The 21926-nt window shown below is 43.8% G+C and overlaps 1 protein-coding gene across 1 annotated transcript in view; it reads right to left on the bottom strand.

The window, feature by feature from the left end:
* LOC141167259 (uncharacterized) overlaps positions 1-21926 on the bottom strand; it is a 705047-nt gene that overhangs the window by 279221 nt on the left and 403900 nt on the right. Inside the window, exons 71-77 of the mRNA XM_073654695.1 lie at positions 21825-21869; positions 20983-21027; positions 17174-17209; positions 16204-16263; positions 7349-7474; positions 6718-6789; positions 4393-4428 (exon numbers count right to left, since the gene is read on the bottom strand). Of these exons, the coding sequence (XP_073510796.1) occupies positions 4393-4428; positions 6718-6789; positions 7349-7474; positions 16204-16263; positions 17174-17209; positions 20983-21027; positions 21825-21869 (420 nt within the window). The remainder of the gene's footprint in view (positions 1-4392; positions 4429-6717; positions 6790-7348; positions 7475-16203; positions 16264-17173; positions 17210-20982; positions 21028-21824; positions 21870-21926) is intronic.

The raw sequence follows: 21926 nt of genomic DNA, 5'->3' as shown, positions 1-21926 counted from the left end.
AATGACGTGATCACACAGTTCAGTAAAGTCTATGGCACACAGGACCCGGTTATACCGGGCTTCGTGAATCCTGTTTGTGATGCCAAGTATGACGCGCCCCCTGGGCGTACTCAGTAGCAGGGACGGTCGATGCTGGGGGATGTCACAGTGGCGGTGACCCGGTCCGTGACCCAGGGCGGTCAATAAAAGGGGTTTTAAAGAAAAGGGAATAGAGTTTCTATATATAATGTTCGTGACGCCACCTGTGGTATGCGACTATATGGAGCCGCCACTGCAGTGCAGATCCTCTGGAGCTGATGGTGACACAGCAGAATTGGTTCAGCTCTCCACAGGCAGAGCTTAGCTCCAGGGCAGGAAATGGTGATGTTATAGATGTTGCTGTGCAGTGTAGTGCAGGGGATGGTGCAGCTAATGACCAGTCCACAACTTAATGGCGGTTTCCTCTTATCTTTACTTGCGGTGGTTAGGCAGCCGGGGCACAGGTACTAGCTGGTAGTAGAGGTCCGGGCGGCCTGGAAGCAAGTTGGGAATCCACCTCGCCAGGTGAAGTTGGAGGCCTTCCGTTTTGCGCTAATCTGTTTGGCCCTGCTGCTTATAGCTGTGCTGTGGCCCTCGTCCCTGAGTAAAACGTCTTTGTGCTCACCCATATGGCAGACAGCTCGGGCCTTCCTGGAGTGTCGCTCCCACGTGGCGGTGCTAGGCCCTATGTGCTGCTAAGCCTCCGGGCGTCTGATGGGGCCAGGAGACCTGCAGTCTCCTCCCCTCCGGTTTCTGCTGCTGGGCCTTCAGTGCCCCACAACCTTGGACTCCAGTGTCCGGTTCTTCTACGCTCCTCTCTGGGGTGAGCTGCCGTGCAGCTCCACTCCCCAGGTCTTTCCTCGTCGCTGTCCTGTATTCAACTCCTCTCCCTAACTCTTACTAACCCCGCCTCCAGATTCCAGTTGTCAAGGGGAGGAGCTCCCCTTGCTGGTCTGGAGCCAGGAAAGTGTTGCATGCTAATATACCTGACTAGGGGACCCCTGCTTGCTTCCAGGCATGGCATCACCTCTTGTGAGGGAGGCAATGCCACTGTGGCAACCGGACCCTTGGGGTGCCACACATTGCTAAATCTAAAAGCTCTGATTGTGTCAGAATGACTGCACCCAGTAATCTAATTGATACATTGCCGGATTCATCTTCTCTTTGCTTACATCATGGTGCTCTCAGATAAGGTAGAAAGAACTGCTGACAGATTCACTTTAAAAAAAGCTGTAAATTATTCTTTATTGAATTATATTAGAAATACAGACAGCATCGTTCACTTCTCTTTATGTTTAAGATTAGTTATTTGGGCTTATAAAAATGTCTAAAATGTGATATAGAAAATGTTGATCTTTTTCATATGCATTGGCCAAAGTTTCGTTTTCTTAGGTCTGAGACTGTATGTTATGTATGTGCAAGATATGACCAACTTTTTATACTATCTTCCTTTCTCTCTTTGGAGAATTTTGTGATAATTCATTAAAGGATTTGTCCAGAATAGGGACAAAAGTCTGCAGGTACTCTATGTGACTGCAGACTGCTGAATCGTGACAATGTGTAATGCACACACTGTTATAATTTCCCTGTATTGTATGGGAGGGTGGTTGTGTGATTGTATTTATGCAAATTGCTCAGTTGGGGTCAGTTGCAGAGTAGCTTTTGGCTTCCCTCAATTTGCTTTTTTATAAGTCACTTTTACTTTTTGTCCAGTAGTATTCAATGAGCCACATTTTTCAAAATGACATACAGTACAGACCAAAAGTTTGGAAACACCTTCTCATTTAAAGATTTTTCTGTATTTTCATGACTTTGAAAATTGTACATTCACACTGAAGGCATCAAAACTATGAATTAACACATGTGGAATTATATACTTAACAAAAAAGTGTGAAACAACTGAAAATATGTCTTATATTCTAGATTCTTCAGAGTAGCCACCTTTTGCTTTGATGACTGCTTTGCACTCTCTTGGCATTCTCTTGATGAGCTTCAAGAGGTAGTCACCGGAAATGGTCTTCCAACAATCTTGAAGGAGTTCCCAGAGAAGTTTAGCACTTGTTGGCCCTTTTACCTTCACTCTGCGGTCCAGCTCACCGCAAACCATCTCAATTGGGTTCAGGTCTGGTGACTGTGGAGGCCAGGTCATCTGGCCTGGCACCCCATCATTCTCCTCCGTGGTCAAATAGCCCTTACACAGCCTGGAGGTGTGTTTGGGGTCATTGTCCTGTTGAAAAATAAATGATGGTCCAACTAAACGCAAACCGGATGGAATAGCATGCCGGTGCAAGATGCTGTGGTAGCCATGCTTGTTCAGTATGCCTTCAATTTTGAATAAATCCCCAACAGTGTCACCAGCAAAGCACCCCCACACCATCACACCTCCTCCTCCATGCTTCACGGTGGGAACCAGGCATGTAGAGTCCACCCGTTCACCATTTCTGCGTCGCACAAAGACATGGTGGTTGGAACCAAAGATCTCAAATTTGGACTCATCAGACCAAAGGAAAGATTTCCACTGGTCTAATGTCCATTCATTGTGTTCTTTAGCCCAAACAAGTCTCTTCTGCTTGTTGCCTGTCCTTAGCAGTGGTTTCCTAGCAGCTATTTTACCATGAAGGCCTGCTGCACAAAGTCTCCTCTTAACAGTTGTTGTAGAAATGTGTCTGCTGCTAGAACTCTGTGTGGCATTGACCTGGTCTTTAATCTGAGCTGCTGTTAACCTACGATTTCTGAGGCTGGTGACTCAGATAAACTTATCCTCGGAAGCAGAGGTGACTCTTGGTCTTCCTTTCCTGGGGCGGTCCTCATGTGAGCCAGTTTCTTTGTATAGCTTGATGGTTTTTGCAACTGCACTTGGGGACACATTCAAAGTTTGCCCAATTTTTCGGACTGACTGACCTTCATTTCTTAAAGTAATGATGGCCACTCGTTTTTCTTTACTTAGCTGCTTTTTTCTAGCCATAATACAAATTTTAACAGTCTATTCAGTAAGACTATCAGCTGTGTATCCACCTGACTTCTGCACAACACAACTGATGGTCCTAACCCCATTTATAAGGCAAGACATCCCACTTATTAAACCTGACAGGGCACACCTGTGAAGTGAAAACCATTTCCGGTGACTACCTCTTGAAGCTCATCAAGAGAATGCCAATAGTGTGCAAAGCAGTCATCAAAGCGAAAGGTGGCTACTTTGAAGAACCTAGAATATAAGACATATTTTCAGTTGCTTCACACTTTTTTGTTAAGTATATAATTCCACATGTGTTAATTCATAGTTTTGATGCCTTCAGTGTGAATGTACAATTTTCAAAGTCATGAAAATACAGAAAAATCTTTAAATGAGAAGGTGTGTCCAAACTTTTGGTCTGTACTGTACATAGTTAATAAATGTTTTAAAAAATTTGAAATGGTCATGATTTTTGCCTTTAATCTTTTTTGTAACTTTTTAGTCAAAAAGTTGCATGTTTTGCAGACTAGTGCAAAAATTTACACAAACACTTCGGGAGAACATAAATTCACTGCAGGGGAAACTGGAGTACATGTGCAATAAATTTAGCCACTTTTCAAAATGTTGCAAATGATGAATCAGATGAAAGCATTTGAAATTCTTAAACTCCACCCACAATGGCGAACAAATTAACACATATATATTAGACTTTAATAAAGGTGCACATGGAACGCTGAATATGGCACAAACAAAAAATGTGCAAAATACTAAAAACTCGATGAAAAAAAATGCAGACGCAATAATAAATCTAACCCTATGTCTCCCATTATTATATAAAAGGACTTGTTAACACTTCCTGTAACATTTAAAGTTTCATGGTAAAATGTATCAATGGTTTAGTGCCCGTTAAAAAATCTCTTATTTTGCATGCGTATTTGTGAATTTTTTTTATTTAACACTGCTCTCGTCACAGATTTGTAAAACATTATGTAACACTGAACATTTTGATGAAATAATGCGGCAAAAAGCCTTCTTCTAAGAGCCAAAACTTTTTTATTTTTCCATTCCCATAGTCATATGAGGGCTTGGCGGAACGAGTTATACTTTTGAATAATATCATTCATTTTTTCATGTGATGCGTGTTAAATGCCGCTGTCAGAGATTGACAGCGGCATTTAGTAGGTTAACTGCAGCTCCACTCGCAGCTGTTAAAGGCACATGATGGCTGATTAAATCAGCCATCATCTGCCGGGAAAGATGCAGGCTCGGCGTGCGAGCTCGCATCAAAGGCAGACACATGACTTTTGATGCACATGTACCTCAAAGATCATGAAGGGGTTACAAATTCTTATCATGACAACTCTCCCAAGACTATTTTTTACCATTATATTATATTATATTATATAAATGGACATACTGACCTTTTCACCCTTTGTGCCAGGAGCTCCTTGTTTTCCCTGAAAATGAGAATTATTTGGCAGGTTTTAGGATACACAAGCCTTGCTAATGATACTGCTTGCTAGGTTATCACTACATTACTGTCATTTTAAGGCCGTTGAACACGATTTTCTTTTTTTTTCATTAAAAGGGTATGTTATTTTCAGTGTGTTGGACTCATTTTTGGTACGTGTGTCAGTTTTTATAATCACTGCTGCATCAATTTTTATATTAAAAAAAAAATCTTAACTTCTCTTCCCCATTAAACTTAAAATGCGGATAGCACATGGATGTTTTTTTCACAGAGCAATTGACTTGCATTGGCAAGTTAAAGGAGTTATCTGAGCCTTTTTTTATATGGGGCTAAGAATGAACCAGCAGGTAGTTGCTAACTACCTTCCTGTTCTTCCGTGTGACATCTGCCTGGCTCAGGCTGCGATTCTCTGGCTTCGGCCACGGCCCCACTATCAGTATTTGGTCAGTATTTGGTCAGTATTTTTTCTCAGGAGTGGGCGCCAAAACCAGGTGAGGAACAATCAGAGAAAAGGTATAATAGAAACAAGTCACCAATTCTGCATTACTCACCCACTCCTGGTTTTGTCTCCCACTCCTGAGAAAAAATACTGACCGAATACTGACCAAATACTGATAGTGGGGCTGTGGCCTTCCTTTGACATCATGTCAACAGAGCAGCTCTTTCTCTTGTGGGGAGCCAGCAATCAATTAGCATGACATCGGCAGTGACATTCTGTCGACAGAGCAGAGCAGAAGAGAAGGAACTGCTCTGCTGATGTTATGTCACCGGAACCCTCGGCAGGAGCCATCGTGACTGCTCTGAACCAGAATAGATTGTTGCAAAGAAGAATAGGCAGGTCATTACTAACTAACTACCGGTAAGTTCTTAGCCCCATCGCAAAAAAACACCCTAAGTCCCAGAAAACAATTTTAAATCCACAACAGGAATCAAAGTAGAATATGTATCTGTCTTTTTTCTTTATGCCTGTGATCTATCCACAAAAATAAAAGGCCTTAGTTTGCATTAATACTGGGCTCGTTTCCTCTGGCTCTGTGTTTAGGACTGTTGCCGGTGTTAGGTCATCTCCATAGTTCTCGCTTTGCATGAAGTTACCCCAGATTCCTCCCAAAGATATGCTGATAGAGAATCTAGATTGTGAGCCCCACTAGGTACAAAGAGGAACGTCCAAAGAAAAATCTGCTTAATGTGTCAATGCTTTTGAAATACAATAATAATCTTTCATTTATATAGCACCAACATATTCCACAGTGCTCTACAATTCAGGCAATTTACAATCATTATGGGCACAGACCCCATTGGAGCTTACAATCTACATTCCCTATCAGTATGTCTTTGGAGTGTGGGAGGAAACCCATGCAAGCACGGGGAGAACATACAAACTCTTTCCAGATGTTGTCCTTGGTGGGATTTGAACCCAGGACCCCAGCACTACAAGGCTGCAGTGCTAACCACTGAGCCACCATGCTGCCCACACAATGTGTATTTGTGAAAAAATACTTGCCCCATAATGTGGTCAACTGACCTATTTTCTAAATATAAATGGAATAACACAGTGATATGTTTTGTGCAATTTGAAGATTGCATTAGACCGTACCTAATAATTGTCCCTAAGACGGCATTGCAACCCATCGCACACCATTCTGCCATGCCTCCAAGATTGTTGTACGACAGTAAGTCACAGACAAGTCACGCAAATATTTTTGTAGATAAACTAGAGTGGTCAGCAATCCTATAGAATCAGATGCATGAGCTCCATGGGTATAATGCAAACATAGATGCAGAAATGTTTTTGGTCATGCGACTTATTTTGGGAAATACTGTCACAGAGTCACTGTGCAGCCATAAAAGTACCAGTGATTATTATTCTTGTGTTGTCATTAAATGATCGACCCTACATTAGATTAAAAATATATTTATTTACTTCTGCGTTTGGTTCAATGACAGCCAGACATACAGCTGGTGTAAAAACAGGTTAACTCACATGGCTACACAGGGCAGTTCTTTACCTATTGCTTTGGGTCTAGTGGAGGTCCAGCAACTAATGCCAATATGGCTGGAAGATGTAAGGTGCAACTGCTTCATTAGTTCTATTTTATTTCAAGCAAATGTTATGATCAGCAACAAAGAGTACCGTAATGTGAGTACTGAAAAGACGCTTACAACCTAGAGATGACAGCTGCAAACTGCATCACAGCAGACAAGTTCTAAAACCAAAGGTTGTGTCTTCAGATAATGTCAGACAGATTAAGACATGAAGTATTGAGATTTGTACCTCTTTTCCCACAGGTCCAGGGACACCTGGGGGTCCACTGTTGCCATTTTTACCCCTTTTTCCTCTTTCTCCCTGTAGAAAAACAGCTCATCCTATTATTACCATCATTTTTAATATGTTTGTCATGTATTTTGCTGCTGTACAACAGATGTGGAAAAGCTAAGAAGATAAATAATGATTCCAGTAAAAGATTGAGGAACATATTAACATTATATAAGAGCTGCCCGTTACATGGAGCCTCCATAGCAGGATTTGCTACTGAAGCTACTAACGGTTTTCGGGTTCTCCTGACAATAATATATATCTCACTATGTTGCACATGTTAAAGGGAATCTGTCACCAGGTTTTTTCTGCCCCATCTGAGAGCAGCATGATTTATGGGCAGAGATCCTAATTCCAGTGTACAGAGAAAGCTGCCAATCAATGGTGGGGTGGGGTTGTACCGAGCTTATGATTATGGAAAACTACATTGCAGCTGGTTTACTAGTCCTCTAATGATAATTCCTGCTAATAAAACTGTGGTTTTATCAAAACTACGGAAAGCAGCCCAGTAAGTGACACATCGCTGGAGTCAGGGTCTCTGTCTCTACATTATATTGCTTTCAGATTACATGCTATCATGAATACCTACTGGAGGACCGGGTGGACCACGTAATCCTGCTTCTCCTCTTTCACCCACAGATCCTGAAATACCCGGGTTTCCTTGGATGCCTTGGATTCCTTGTACTCCTGCGAGTCCTTGCTCTCCTGGCTCACCCTGTGAAAAGAATAAAGTTTATGTACTTCCTGGCACATATAAGTATAATGAGGCTGAACTCGCATGTTCTGCCATAGTGTCGCCGTGCAGTGGAGACACACATGCCCAAACTTCATACATTTTACAACAAAGTCCCACAGATTTGTTGCATTTTGCTGTATACTGCATGGAATTTTGCCATATGGCCAAAATTATTACAGTCATTGCACAGTTTCATTAAATAACACATTCATATTTTCTACATTTTTTAGCGCTTCATCAATGAATAGATTGCCACTTGCTAAAGTCATTGTCTAAAAGTGGCAAAGTATAATTTAATAGAATACAGTACAAAACTGCGAGCATGCATTAAATCACAAAAGAAAGAAGTGCACATCCAAGTAATATGCAAAGTATGAGAATCTTCATTAAATGCAGTTATAGAGACCAATTAGGAACCTATTGAAGGGAATTTGTAAGCAGGTTTTTGCTATACATTCTGAGACCCTGGTGTAGGGGCAGAGACCCTGATTCCAGCAATGTGTCACTTACTGGGCTGCTTTATGTAATTTTCACACAATCACAGTTTTCTCTGCTGCAGATGTAGCAGTGCTCTGAATTCTGAGCCCTACACTGAGCCCTCTTGATTGACTGACAGCCTCTATGATGTGTGACTTCAGGCAAAGGAGCCATCAGTTAAGCAGGAGGAGGAGGTACTTGGCGGGGAATAGAGCTGGAGTGACAGGGGTTTCAGATCTACAGCCTCTTTTGGATATCAATTCAAATGCAGATTTTTCAGTAATGAAAGAACGGACTGGCCATATAAAGGTATTATTAAACGTGTCTTTGAAAGAAGTATATGTACATATACACGTGGTCAAAATTGTTGGTAACCCTCGTTTAATGAAAGAAAAACCCACAATGGTCACAGAAATAACTTGAATCTGACAAAAGTAATAATAAATTAAAAATCTATAAAAATGAACAAATGAAAGTCAGCCATTGCTTTTCAACCCTGCTTCCACAGAATTTTAAAAATAATTAAACTCATGAAATAGGCCTGGACAGAAATGATGGTACCCCTGTGACAAAGGGGACATGTTAAGTCAAGTTGTGTCCACTAATTGGCATCACAGGTGTCTACAATCTTGTAATCAGTCAGTGGGCCTCTATATAGGGCTACAGATGCTCATTGTGCTGTTTGGTGACATGGTATGGACCAGAGGAAGCAAAGGAAAGAGTTGTCTCAGGAGATTAGAAAGAAAATTATAGACAAGCATGTTAAAGGTAAAGGTTATAAGACCATCTCCAAGCAGCTTGATGTTCCTATGACTACAGTTGCACATATTATTCAGAAATTTAAGATCCATGGGACTGTAGCCAACCTCCTTGGACGTGGCCGCAGGAGGAAAATTGATGACAAATCAAAGAGACGGATAATACAAAATCTAACAAAAGAGCCCAGGATAACTTCTAAAGAGAATAAAGGTGAACTTCAAGCTCAAGGAACATCAGTGTCAGATCGCACCAAATGTCGTTGTTTGATCCAAAGTGGACTTCATGGGAGACGAATAATGAGAACACCATTGTTGAAGAAAAATCATAAAAAAGCCAGACTGGAATGTGCCAAACTACATGTTGACAAGCCACAAAGCTTCTGGGAGAATGTCCTATGGACAAATGAGACAAAAATGGAAGTTTTTGGCAAGGCACATCAACTCTATGCTCACAGATGGAAAAATGAAGCATATGAAGAAAAGAACACTGTCCCTACTGTGAAACATGGAGGAGGCTCTGTTATGTTCTGGGGCTGCTTTGCTGCATCTGGCACAGGGTGTCTTGAATCTGTACAGGGTACAATGAAATCTCAAGACTATCAAGGGATTCTAGAGTGAAATGTGCTGCCCGGTGTCAGAAAGCTTGGTCTCAGTCACAGGTCATGGGTCTTGCAACAGGATAATGACTCAAAACACACAGCTAAAAACACCCAAGAATGGCCAAGAGGAAAACATTGGACTATTCTGAAGTGGCCTTCTATGAGCCCTGACCTAAATCCTATTGAGCATCTTTGGAAAGAGCTGAAACATGCCGTCTGGAAAAGGCAACCTTCAAATGTGGCACCCCAGGGGTCTGGTTTCCACAGTAACAGCAATGTTATGTCTGAGAGCAGGTGGGAGGTCTCTTGGTCAGGGATCCTGTGCATGCCACACCTCCTGCCCAGTCCTGGGAGGGGAAGAACTTCCCCTATATAAACCTAGGGCTGAGGCAGGGTTAGTGAGTAGAGAAGAAGTAGAGACAGAGAAGAGAAGCAGATCTAGGAAAAGAACATCAGGAGCTCTGTGGGAGCAGTGCTATAAGGAGTCAGGGCTGGCAGCTGCAGAGCTCGCCCTGACTGAGAAGCTATCACCGGACCCGGAGTCCGAGGCTGTGGGGACTAATCTTTACCCAGCAGCAGAAACCGCCCGGCAGGGGATTTCAGGTCCTCTGGCCAAGAAACCCGAAGGCACGGTCACACGCGTGGGACCAGCACCGCCGTCGTGGAGCGGATGCCACTAGAAGGCCCCGAGTCACCGGCCATACGGGTGAGCACCACACGGTACACTCAGGGACGTGGGCTACTTATACCCGCCTCTAGCAAGGTAGCCAGAAGAGTACAGTCAGTTTGGGAGGCCTACAACTCCGCCTGGCCAGGGGAGATCCCATCTGCTCAAGGACTGACCAGGCCCCGATCGCTAGCCAGTACTCCGGGAGGGTCTATCTTTATCACCAGTAAAGACCCTGAATTACACCGCATCGTCTCTGAGTGATTCCTGCTACCCCCATCATCCACGTCGGCTGCCCTGAGGCCATACCCCTCCCGTTGGGGGTGATACTATCACGCTGCACAATCCTACCACCGGCCTCAGCGGTCTGCCCTGCAGCGGCAGCTCCTTCGCTGCATTCAACGGGTGGCGTAGTCGTCCAACATCTACCGCTAATACATCGCCGCTCAGTTTGACTCCCTGGGCACGGACCGGGTCACCGCCACAAGACTACAACCCTCAACAGATCCGGCTCCGAGTAAGCTCCCGATGCGACGGCAACAGATAGAACTCTCCGGTGGTGAGATTGGTAGCGTAAGAATGTGTGACCCTTTTCCTATTGCCATGCCCCCAAAAAGTGAAATGATGATTTGGTGCCGGGCAGCTATTGGTCTGAGAGGTAGAGATTACCAGGCAATGGTAGAACCAGTTTACTCAGACAGTAGGCCCACCATTTTGACAGCACGGGGGGTGGTCAATGTACGCCATGGGAGGGTGCCCGTTCGCATAATAAATATCGGGAAGAGGGAAGTGTACCTGCCCCGGTATGCCACGCTAGCCAAATTGTATACCATCAATCAAAATTCCATACAGTCCGTAGAACCCTTGCCTCCATCTTCCCCGGAGGAAAGTAACGGCTCTAAGGAAACAATGGAGGACTGGTGTCAGCAACTACATTTGGGTACTGACTCCACTCCCTCACACCAGAGACAGGGAGTCTATCGGGTGGTTCAAGAGTACGAGAGAGTGTTTAGTAAACACCCGTTAGACTTCGGGCGAGTCAAGGGGGTAGAACACCACATCCCCACGGGAGACCATCTTCCCATAAAAGAGAGGTATCGACCCGTACCCCCTGCACACTACCAACACGCCAAGGGGATGCTTAGGGACATGAAGGAGGCTGGGGTGATCAGGGATAGCTGTAGCCCCTGGGCAGCTCCACTAGTCTTAGTCAAAAAGAAAGACAACACCATGAGGATGTGTGTAGATTACCGGAAAATCAACCGTATCACACACAAGGATGCGTACCCCTTACCAAGGATAGAGGAGTCTTTGGCTGCTTTAAGATCTGCTAACTTCTTCTCTACCTTGGATCTCACTAGCGGGTACTGGCAGGTTCCTGTAGCAGAGGCAGACCGGGAGAAGACCGCATTCACCACCCCGATGGGACTTAGCGAGTTTACCTGCATGCCGTTCGGACTCTGTAACGCACCGGGAACCTTCCAACGATTAATGGAGTGCTGTCTGGGCCACAGAAACTTCGAGACGGTCCTGTTGTACCTGGACGATGTCATCGTATATTCCAAGACTTATGAGGACCACCTGAAACACCTGGCGGAAGTGTTCGAAGCTCTGGCAAGCTACGGCTTAAAGGTAAAACCCTCCAAGTGTCACCTCTTGAAACCAAAGGTGCAGTACCTGGGACACGTGGTGAGCGCTGACGGAGTGGCTCCCGACCCTGATAATATCAATTAAGGAATGGCCAAGTCCCTCCAGTGTAAAGGAAGTGTGGCAGTTCCTCGGGTTGGTAGGTTATTACCGCAGATTCATCCCCGGTTTCACCAAAAAGGCAGCTCCTATGCAGGACCTCCTGATAGGCCAGTCCCGGAAGGCCAAGAACCAGAAGCCGCCCTTCAAATGGGAGAAGTTAGAAGAAGAGTCCTTCCGCCAGCTGAAGATGGCCCTCACGGGGGATGAAATCCTGGCGTACCCTGATTACAGCCAGCCCTTTATCCTCTACACCGACGCAAGTAACATCGGGCTAGGAGCCGTACTGTCCCAGATCCAGCAGGGGAAAGAACGAGTAATCGCTTACGCTAGCCGAAAACTGCGATCCACCGAAAGAAACCCTGAGAATTACAGCTCATTTAAGCTAGAGTTCCTGGCAGTGGTGTGGGCAGTCACCGAACGCTTTAAGCACTACCTCGCTTCTTCCCGGTTCACCGTGTACACGGATAACAACCCGTTGACACACCTGGACACGGCAAGACTCGGTGCCCTAGAGCAGAGATGGATGGCCCGTCTGTCCAACTACGAGTTCACAATCAAATACCGGGCAGGACGCTCCAATACCAACGCGGACGCCCTGTCCAGGATGCCAAACCTACCGGACGTAGGAGAAGATCCAGAGGGACTGGAAGAAGTCGAACTCCCCGCGTTCCACCGTCATGGGACTATCCAGTATTCCCATCGGGTAAGGAGTAAGCAAGCCGCTACGTTTAACCCCTTGCCTCACTACAACTGGGAGGAAACGCAAGACAGTGACCCTGCCGTCCGGCTGGTGAAGGAGATGCTGACTCGGCCAGAGGCTCGCCTTGACCCAGACGCTCCGGAGGAAGCCAAGCAACTGTGGGCTGAGAAGAGTCGACTGTTCCTTTACAAGGGGAAGTTGTGCCGCAGAATGGTTAACTCCCGGACGCATGAACTAATCTGGCAAGTAGTGGTGCCACGGAGAGACGCAGCCATGGTGATAGAAGCATACCACGACGGGGCTGGACACTTCGGATGGAAGAAGCTGGAGTTCCTGCTGCGTGGGCGGTTCCACTGGGTAGGCATGAGGGGAACCATCGAGAGGTGGTGCAGAGACTGTGGCCCGTGCAACCTAAGAAGGAAGGACCGCGCCAGCCAGAAGACTCCCCTGCAGTCCATCGTCACCCGGCAGCCGTTGGAACTGGTAGCCTTGGATCATGTAAAACTGACCCCAAGCAGAAGTGGCTACGTCTACGCGTTAACCATTGTGGATCATTACTCCCGGTTCTTGGTTGTCGTCCCCGTTAAGGACTTAACGGCTCAAACAGCAGCTAGAGCCTTCCAGCAGCACTTCTGCCGCCCACACGGGTACCCGGACCAAGTGCTGACGGACCAGGGACCTGCCTTTGAAGCGGAGGTCTTCCAGGAATTCTGCAATCTGTATGGCTGCCGGAAGATAAGGACGACACCCTATCATCCGCAAACTAATGGACTTTGTGAGAAAATGAACCAGGTGGTAATGGATCTCCTGAAAACGTTGCCCCTGGAAGAACGCAGTCTGTGGCCTGAGAAGCTGCCCGATCTGGTGGACCTATACAACCACATCCCGGTAGGTTCCACCAACTGTACCCCGGCTTACCTAATGAGGTCGAGACCTGGTAAGTTACCTGTTGACCTGGAAATGGGAGTCCTGACACCCGAGGACACTTCACCAGAGGCAGACTGGGACACAGAGAGGCAGCAGCAGTACCGGAAAGTACAGGAGAGCGTGGAGCGAAGTCTCTGTCAGGCTAGGGAGAGACAAGAGAAAACTTACAACCAGTATGCTCCCGCTGTTCCCCAGGTCTTGAAGAGGAAAAGACGGCTCCACAAGTTGGACGACCAGTGGGAGAAGGACCCGTACACCGTACTGCCCTCAAGCCACGAGAACCCGAAAGTCTGTACCATCAGTAAAGACGGAGGGGAGACCATAGCCATTGTATCCCGGGATCACCTGAAGAAGTGTCCTGAACAGCTACGGAACCCTGAAGAGGAACAAGAAGACCATCGACCCGTAGAGGAAAGGGAAGATATGGTTAGTACTGTGCTCGGAGACTTCCCTCGGTCCTGGACTCAAGTCAATGGTGCAGTTGTGGTACCCGTCCTCACGTTCCTCCAACCAGCATCCCAAGTGCCTACGGAGCAACAGGTAGAGCTGGAAGAGCAGCCGGTCCAGGAGGCAGAAGACTCCACACAAGCAGAACAGGAGGATCAACCCTCTGCTTATAGTGAGCCTGCCGTACCCCTAGTGAGCCAAAGAGCCGGTAGACAGCTGCCCAGTTTACCCTTGACAGCTCCTACACCCTGTAGTTCAGGGCTAGACAGTCAGCTCCGTAGGTCCACTAGGGCCACTAGAGGCCAGTTACCCGCACGTTGGAGGATTTGAAGTGTATAAATTGTTTTATTTGTGGTTACCTGTTTTTCTTGTTGCTTGTGTATAATTATGTGTTTCTAGTTATTTATAGGAGTCCTTGGTGGATTTACCGGGAATCCTTGTACATGGTTGGAGCGTAACCTAGGAATGGACTAAAGACTGTTAAGGACTCGGGGCAGGACAGACCCCTACCTGGTTACGTCTCCCTGTTTTGGTGAAATGGACACCTTGCTTTTCTTCAAAAACTGCACCCGGTTGCGGACACGCCGTGACCATCTTTATATGTTTTTCTTATTGTACTATTATTGTTTATACCTTGTTATGTTTAAAAATATGTTTAGTCCCGGAGTACTAAATTTCACTAGGGGGGAATGTGGCACCCCAGGGGTCTGGTTTCCACAGTAACAGCAATGTTATGTCTGAGAGCAGGTGGGAGGTCTCTTGGTCAGGGATCCTGTGCATGCCACACCTCCTGCCCAGTCCTGGGAGGGGAAGAACTTCCCCTATATAAACCTAGGGCTGAGGCAGGGTTAGTGAGTAGAGAAGAAGTAGAGACAGAGAAGAGAAGCAGATCTAGGAAAAGAACATCAGGAGCTCTGTGGGAGCAGTGCTATAAGGAGTCAGGGCTGGCAGCTGCAAAGCTCGCCCTGACTGAGAAGCTATCACCGGACCCGGAGTCCGAGGCTGTGGGGACTAATCTTTACCCAGCAGCAGAAACCGCCCGGCAGGGGATTTCAGGTCCTCTGGCCAAGAAACCCCAAGGCACGGTCACACGCGTGGGACCAGCACCGCCGTCGTGGAGCGGACGCCACTAGAAGGCCCCGAGTCACCGGCCATACGGGTGAGCACCACACGGTACACTCAGGGACGTGGGCTACTTATACCCGCCTCTAGCAAGGTAGCCAGAAGAGTACAGTCAGTTTGGGAGGCCTACAACTCCGCCTGGCCAGGGGAGATCCCATCTGCTCAAGGACTGACCAGGTCCCGATCGCTAGCCAGTACTCCGGGAGGGTCTATCTTTATCACCAGTAAAGACCCTGAATTACACCGCATCGTCTCTGAGTGATTCCTGCTACCCCCATTATCCACGTCGGCTGCCCTGAGGCCATACCCCTCCCGTTGGGGGTGATACTATCACGCTGCACAATCCTACCACCGGCCTCAGCGGTCTGCCCTGCAGCGGCAGCTCCTTCGCTGCATTCAACGGGTGGCGTAGTCGTCCAACATCTACCGCTAATACATCGCCGCTCAGTTTGACTCCCTGGGCACGGACCGGGTCACCGCCACGAGACTACAACCCTCAACAGATCCGGCTCCGAGTAAGCTCCCGTGCGCGCGATGCCGCGCGTCGAAGGCCCAGGGGTGCGTCACAAACACGAGACAACTGGAGCAGTTTGCTCATGAGGAGTTGGCCAAAATACCTGTCGAGAGGTGCAGAAGTCTCATTGACAGTTACAGGAATCGTTTGATTGCAGTGATTGCCTCAAAACGTTGTTCAACAAAATATTAAGTTAAGAGTACCATCATTTCTGTCCAGGCCTATTTCATGAGTTTAATTTTTTTTTAAATTCTGTGGAAGCAGGGTTGAAAAGCAATGGCTGACCTTCATTTGTTAATTTTCATAGATTTTTAATTTATTGTTACTTTTGTCAGATTCAAGCTATTTCTGTGACCATTGTGGGTTTTTCTTTCATTAAACGAGGGGTACCAACAATTTTGACCACGTGTGTATAAATAGTTTACGGTGTGAAATTCTGCTGACAGATTCCCTTTAAAATGACCCTCCAGTTTTACATTGAAATTAGCAGTGGCTGTGAAATTCTTAGCGTATGTATCGGTTGCCCTCCTTGTGAAGCTTTGCAGCCTGCATGACCATTGCTGGCCAATCTAAAATTAGGAAAATCATTAATAATCTTGGTATCACAAAGCTTAAAAAACAGGTTTTGATGGAAAGGATTGCTCTAAACCACCAACTTGCTATAGTATTTTGGCATTAAAATTACAGCGACTAGTCAACTTAAATTCCCACTTTTGGCTTCTCTAAGTGAATCAGTTTGCAGCTTTACCTTAGTACCAGGAGGTCCGGCCTGACCCACTGGGCCTCTATGACCAACTCCTGGTTCTCCCTAAAATAAAAAATACAGTAATATTATTAAGAAAATATGCAGTGGTGTTTGTGGCATCCTTTTTCATTGAAAAGACCCATGATAACAAACTCTGACTAATAAATGCTTTCATACATTTACTCCATTGTGAACCATGTCACACAGCGATTGGTAAGAAGCCATTTTACATATGGTAAATTGGGTGCAACTTGTTAGACATGTTAAAACCTTTTCTCTTCCTTATGCCAAAAGATGGTTGATAATCTCTATACAGTATATGTATTTTGGGAATAAATCGATAATTGATTCGAAGCAGATTAACTCCCCTAAACCAAACCCCCTCTTTCTAGACATTTATTGAAACTATTGAGGTATAAGAAGTGTTTTGAACATATAATAAAGTGGAACACGCTGTTTTCTATACTTTTTTGCACAATGGCTGCCAGAATTCTTGCACATTTTGCCTAATACTCTTCCCACATGCTGCATGCTATCTGTAATAGTTTTGAGAAACAACTAAAATCCAGATTTTTACTTACATCACATTGTCAATTCTGACCTAGTGTTCCTAAGACCACTTTATGATGGAACATACAGTGATGAAAACAAAGTAGATACAGATATAGAGATAAAACAAAGGTCGTTTCCAGCACAAAAGACTGGATAAAAAAAAAAGTTTATTGAATCAACTTAAAAGGTGTTAAGGTTTTTAACTTTTAATGGACTTTTAACTTGATTCAATAAACATATATTTTTTATCCAGTCGATTGTGCCAGAAACTACCTTTGTTTTTACCCTCGGTCAGCTGCAATCACCAGCAGGTACGGCACCCACTTGTTTCTAATCACAGCAACGGATTCTTCCATATTATCAGCGTTAACAGCTCTAAACCTCCCCCTCTCCCCAATTCCTTGATACAGATATGTTTTACCTTTTGTCCCTTTTCACCAATATCTCCTTTTTCTCCCTAAAAATGAGAGTTTGACATCTGGTCACATCTGGCTACTTTTGCATTATTAGTAAGCACTATTATAGCTATAAGACATTTTGACGTACAATTTTTCCTTAATTAAAGAAGTTGGGGAAGGGCTCCTACTGCCCCCACAAGGTTTGCTTATTCCCCCAGGACTCTGGGAGTTCGCCCCTTTTTGGAGTTCTAACTCTCTTATATTAACATTATTATTTCACAGATTAAAATTACATTTTGACATAGCACCGCAAACAGAATTACTGTACATAATAGTTAATCAAAAGCTTTCTCCAGTGAAAACAATTTTTCATTTATCCACAGATGGGCGGAAAGGTTAATTTTTATCTCTGATGACGCAGTTTTATCCCTATTAGATTGGAGTGATAGTGCGCATGTTTGATCGCTGCTTCCTGCATTGTCTATGGGGTTTCTGGAAAAAGCAGAGTGTAGCACTTGGCAGCCCAATAGGGAATTAATGGAGCGTGTGCACTGCAACTTCATGCTAACAAGGATAAAAATGCCCCTTTCTGCCGATCGGTGCATGAATAGGCAATAATTTGTTTTCTCTGGGCACCCCTTATAAGGCAAACGAATGAAAGGAAAGATTTAAATTCTTAGAAGCAATGCAGCTTAAAGAGTTTTCCTTTAATATACAGTATAACATTATTGTTGTTTCCTAAACAGCTGAGTTGGTGCAAAACGATTTTCAGGACCCAGTACAGTCTATGTGAGTAATCTGTGGCCACTGTATGAAAGACCTGAGAACCACTGGCCTGGGCCAAACTATAACTTTTATAAGTGATAAGAAACTACCGAGTTTCTTAAAGGGGGACATCCAATAATAAAAAATATAAATCGCGCCAGACCATATCTAGGGCAATAATTTACTGTTTGGATATTTCATCCATTGGGAAACATAAGGAGTTATGGTCTTATTGGTATACCTATTTTTTTTTGTCTAACTGTTAGTCCATTTTTTCACTTTGGTGTTTTTTTTGTCTTTTTTATGTGTTTTGAATTTTAATAAGTAAAAGTTATATTTTAACCCTATCGGCTACATACATCTGACAATATTATTGGGGTTCCACACTTCTTAGATAAAACAGCCTGGTCCAAACAATACCCGGGTTTAATCTGGACAGGGGTTAATTTGACCTGTTACACTGGGTCATGCAAATCGATTCACACCAACACCCGACCGCCCACTGTAGATAAACGTCCGCGCTGCCTGGGCTCTGTGCAGCGTGGACGTTTAAAAACGGTGGGTGGTCCCGCAGCGCTCAGGACCCCCAGGGTCCTGCAAGCGCTGTGGGTGCGGTGCAGAGCAATAGCTCTGACAGGGAACATCATCGGGACCTGATTGGATCAGGTCCCAGTGATGTTAACCCTTTGCTGTCTTCTATATGCCGCGATCTATAGTGATCGCGGCATATAGAAGACAGCAGGAGGAGAGGGGGTCGTCCACTTACCTCTCCGACGGCCCCCTTATACCTTCCAGGACCTGACGTTGCTATGGCAGCTGGAGGTCACATGATCGCCTCCAGATCTGCCATATATGGTGTCCTGCCTGGCTCAGCCTGCAGCTGAAGCCAGGCAGGAGACTGACTTTGAAACAGTCAGCGAAGATCTCATGTAATGTAATATATGTCTATTACATTACATGAGATCAGTGATCAGAAAAATAAAAATTAATGTCCCATACAGGGACTAAGTAAAAATGTAAAAAAAAAGTAAAAAAAATGTTTTGAAACAGTTAAAAAAAAAATTACAAAATAAATAAAAATAAATAAATAAAATATTAAACCGATAAATCCGTATATTTATGCAAAAATAAAAAAAGTACACATATTTGGTATCGCCGTGTCCGAAACAACCCTAGCTATAAAACTGTCACACTAATTAACTGTTTCTGTGCACACCGTAATAAAAATAAATAAAAAACGGAGCAAAAAACTATGCTTTTTCCTCATATCGCCAAACAAAAAGTGGAAAAAAATGCGATTAAAAAGCAAAATGGAAATAAAAATGGTACCGCTGAAAACGTCATCTTGTTCTGCAAAAAACAAGCCACCATACAGCTCCATCAGCCGAAAAATAAAAAAGTTATAGTGCTCAGAATAAAGCGATGCAAAAAAAATATTTTTTGTATAGCATTGTTTTATTGTGTAAAAGCTACAAAACATAAAAAAAATACTGTAAGTGTAGTATCGCTGTAAATGTACTGACCCAAAGAATAACGATACCTGATCACTTTTACCACAGGCAGAACGGCATAAAAAAAAAACTCAAAAAACAATTCCTGAATTGTTAGTTTTTGTTAATTTTGCCTCCCAAAAAACGGAATAGAAAGTGATCAAAAAATGTTACGTACCCAAAAATGGTACCAATAAAAATGTCAACTCGTCCCGCAAAAAACAAGCCATCACATGACTCTGTCGGCCGAAATATGGGAAAATTATAGCTCTCAAAATATGGCAATGCAAAAACTAGATTTTGCAAAAAAAAGCGTCTTTTAGTGTGTGACAGCTGTCAGTCATAAAAACCCGATATAAATCTGGTATCTCTGTAATCGCACCGACCCGAAGAATAAGGTCGTCTAATCACTCATACTGCACGAGGAACGGCGTAAAAAATAAATAAAACCAATTCTTCACCTGCTACTGATTTGTTTATTATGTCTCCCAATGTGCTCACCACACAGCTAGATAAGTTCCCTAAGGGGTCTAGTTTCCAAAATGGTGTCACTTGTGGGGGGTTTCCACTGTTTAGGCACATCAGGGGCTCCCCAAATGCAACATGGCGTCCGCTAATTATTCAAGCAAATTTTACATTCAAAAAGTCTAATGGCGCTCCTTCCTTTCCGAACCCTGCAGTGCGCCCAAACAGTGGTCTTCCCTCACATATGGGGTATCAGCGCGCTCAAGAGAAATTGCACAAAAAATTTTGGGGTCCAATTTTTCCTGTTACCCCTGCAAAAATAAAAAAAATTGGGTCTAAATTAACATTTTTGTGAAAAAAGTTAAATGTTAATTTTTTTCTTCCACATTCCAAAAATTCCTGTGAAGCATCTGAAGGGTTAATAAAGTTCTTGAATGTGGTTTTGAGCACCTTGAGGGGTGCAGTTTTTAGAATGGTGTCACTTTTGGGTATTTTCTGTCATAAAGACCCCTCAAAGTGACTTCAAATATGATGTGGTCCCTAAAAAAATGTTTTTGTAAATTTTGTTGTAAAAATGAGAAATCGCTGGTCAACTTTTAACCCTTGTAGCTCCCTAACAAAAAAAAATTTTGGTTCCAAAATTGTGCTGATGTAAAGTAGACATGTGGAAAATGTTATTTATTAACTATTTTGTGTGAAATATCTCTCTAATTTAAGGGCATGAAAATTAAAAATTTGAAAATTGCAAAATTTTCAAAATTTTCACCAAATTTCTGATTTTTTCACAAATAAACGCAAGTCATATCGAAGAAATTTTACCACTATCATGAAGTACAATATGTCACGAAAAAACAATCTCAGAATCAGCGGGATCCGTTGAAGCGTTCCAGAGTAATTACTTCATAAAGTGACAGTGGTCAGAATTGAAAAATTTGGCCCGGTCACGAAGGCAAAAACAGGTTCTGGCGCGAAGTGGTTAAACAATGAATTTGCTCATAAATATTGAGCATAAATCAATGTCTTTATTAACTTTCTTTTTTATGATTTAATAAATAGTAAATTATACTGTATCTTTTTAAACAATTAATTGAGGAGAAATTGCAAAAACGTACCTTCTGCCCAGGAATGCCAGGATCTCCAGAATCCCCTGATTCACCCTGGGTGACAAATGCAAATAATGTGAAACATTACAGCAGGAAATTTAGAATGCTTTTCTTAAATGTATTTAGTTATTTCACAGCATTTAATCCACTAATATTTATTCAGTTTATTTTTTTACATGCACAGAAAAATCAAGCATTATTAAGTCTATAGTGAGCACAGTAGCTTAGTGGTAAATATAATTTCCTTAAAGCATTGGGCATTTCCTTGTAGCATTTAAGCTGGCAACCTGTCAACACTGATACTGCCCCTAACTGGACGGTAACAAGTATATTTTAGATGTCACTCTTTGAAATGTCCCTAGCAGCGTTAAAGAAAAAAAATAGGTTCAAAATGTAGCATGTACTACCCTTAAAGAGTCATAAGTCAGGTGCTCCTAATCTTCCAAAAAAGTCATGCAGCCAGTCACAAGTTCATCTTGATTTGATTGACATCCTATAGACCAGGATATGTCTTTACATGCCAGTTCTAGTGGCATCCAGCACATGCACAGTAAAGCAAAATGTATTGATCTTGGCTTCAGCTGCATATACACTAGATGCCACTTGCGCTGACTTGTAATGTATCCTAGCCTGGGGGATTTCAATAAAGCCACAACTGCATGAATCCCATGATTCTACACATTTAACTTTATTCTTTTTTTTAATGAGATTTCAAATAGTGACATTTTTAGAAACCTATTACCATTCTGTATTACACTATGGCGGCGGTTTAGAGGTTGTATATATTTGTTGACAACTTCCCTTATAATAAGCAGAATAGGACTTCGGCAGGTTAGGGAATTAAAAATTACCTTCTGATTTCTGTCTCGATGAGGTCCTGAACGTCTCTTTCCCTCCTATTGTAGTAAATAGTTTAACAAATTAAGGTAAATACAGACTATATTCTAATGATT

The sequence above is a fragment of the Phyllobates terribilis genome, unplaced genomic scaffold, assembly GCF_046119375.1.
Source record: "Phyllobates terribilis strain yellow unplaced genomic scaffold, ASM4611937v1 Scaffold_11__3_contigs__length_659146591, whole genome shotgun sequence".
Classification (NCBI taxonomy): Eukaryota; Metazoa; Chordata; class Amphibia; order Anura; family Dendrobatidae; genus Phyllobates; species Phyllobates terribilis.
The sequence above is the reverse complement of the archived record's forward strand: the minus strand, read 5'-3'. Positions and strand labels throughout refer to the sequence as shown.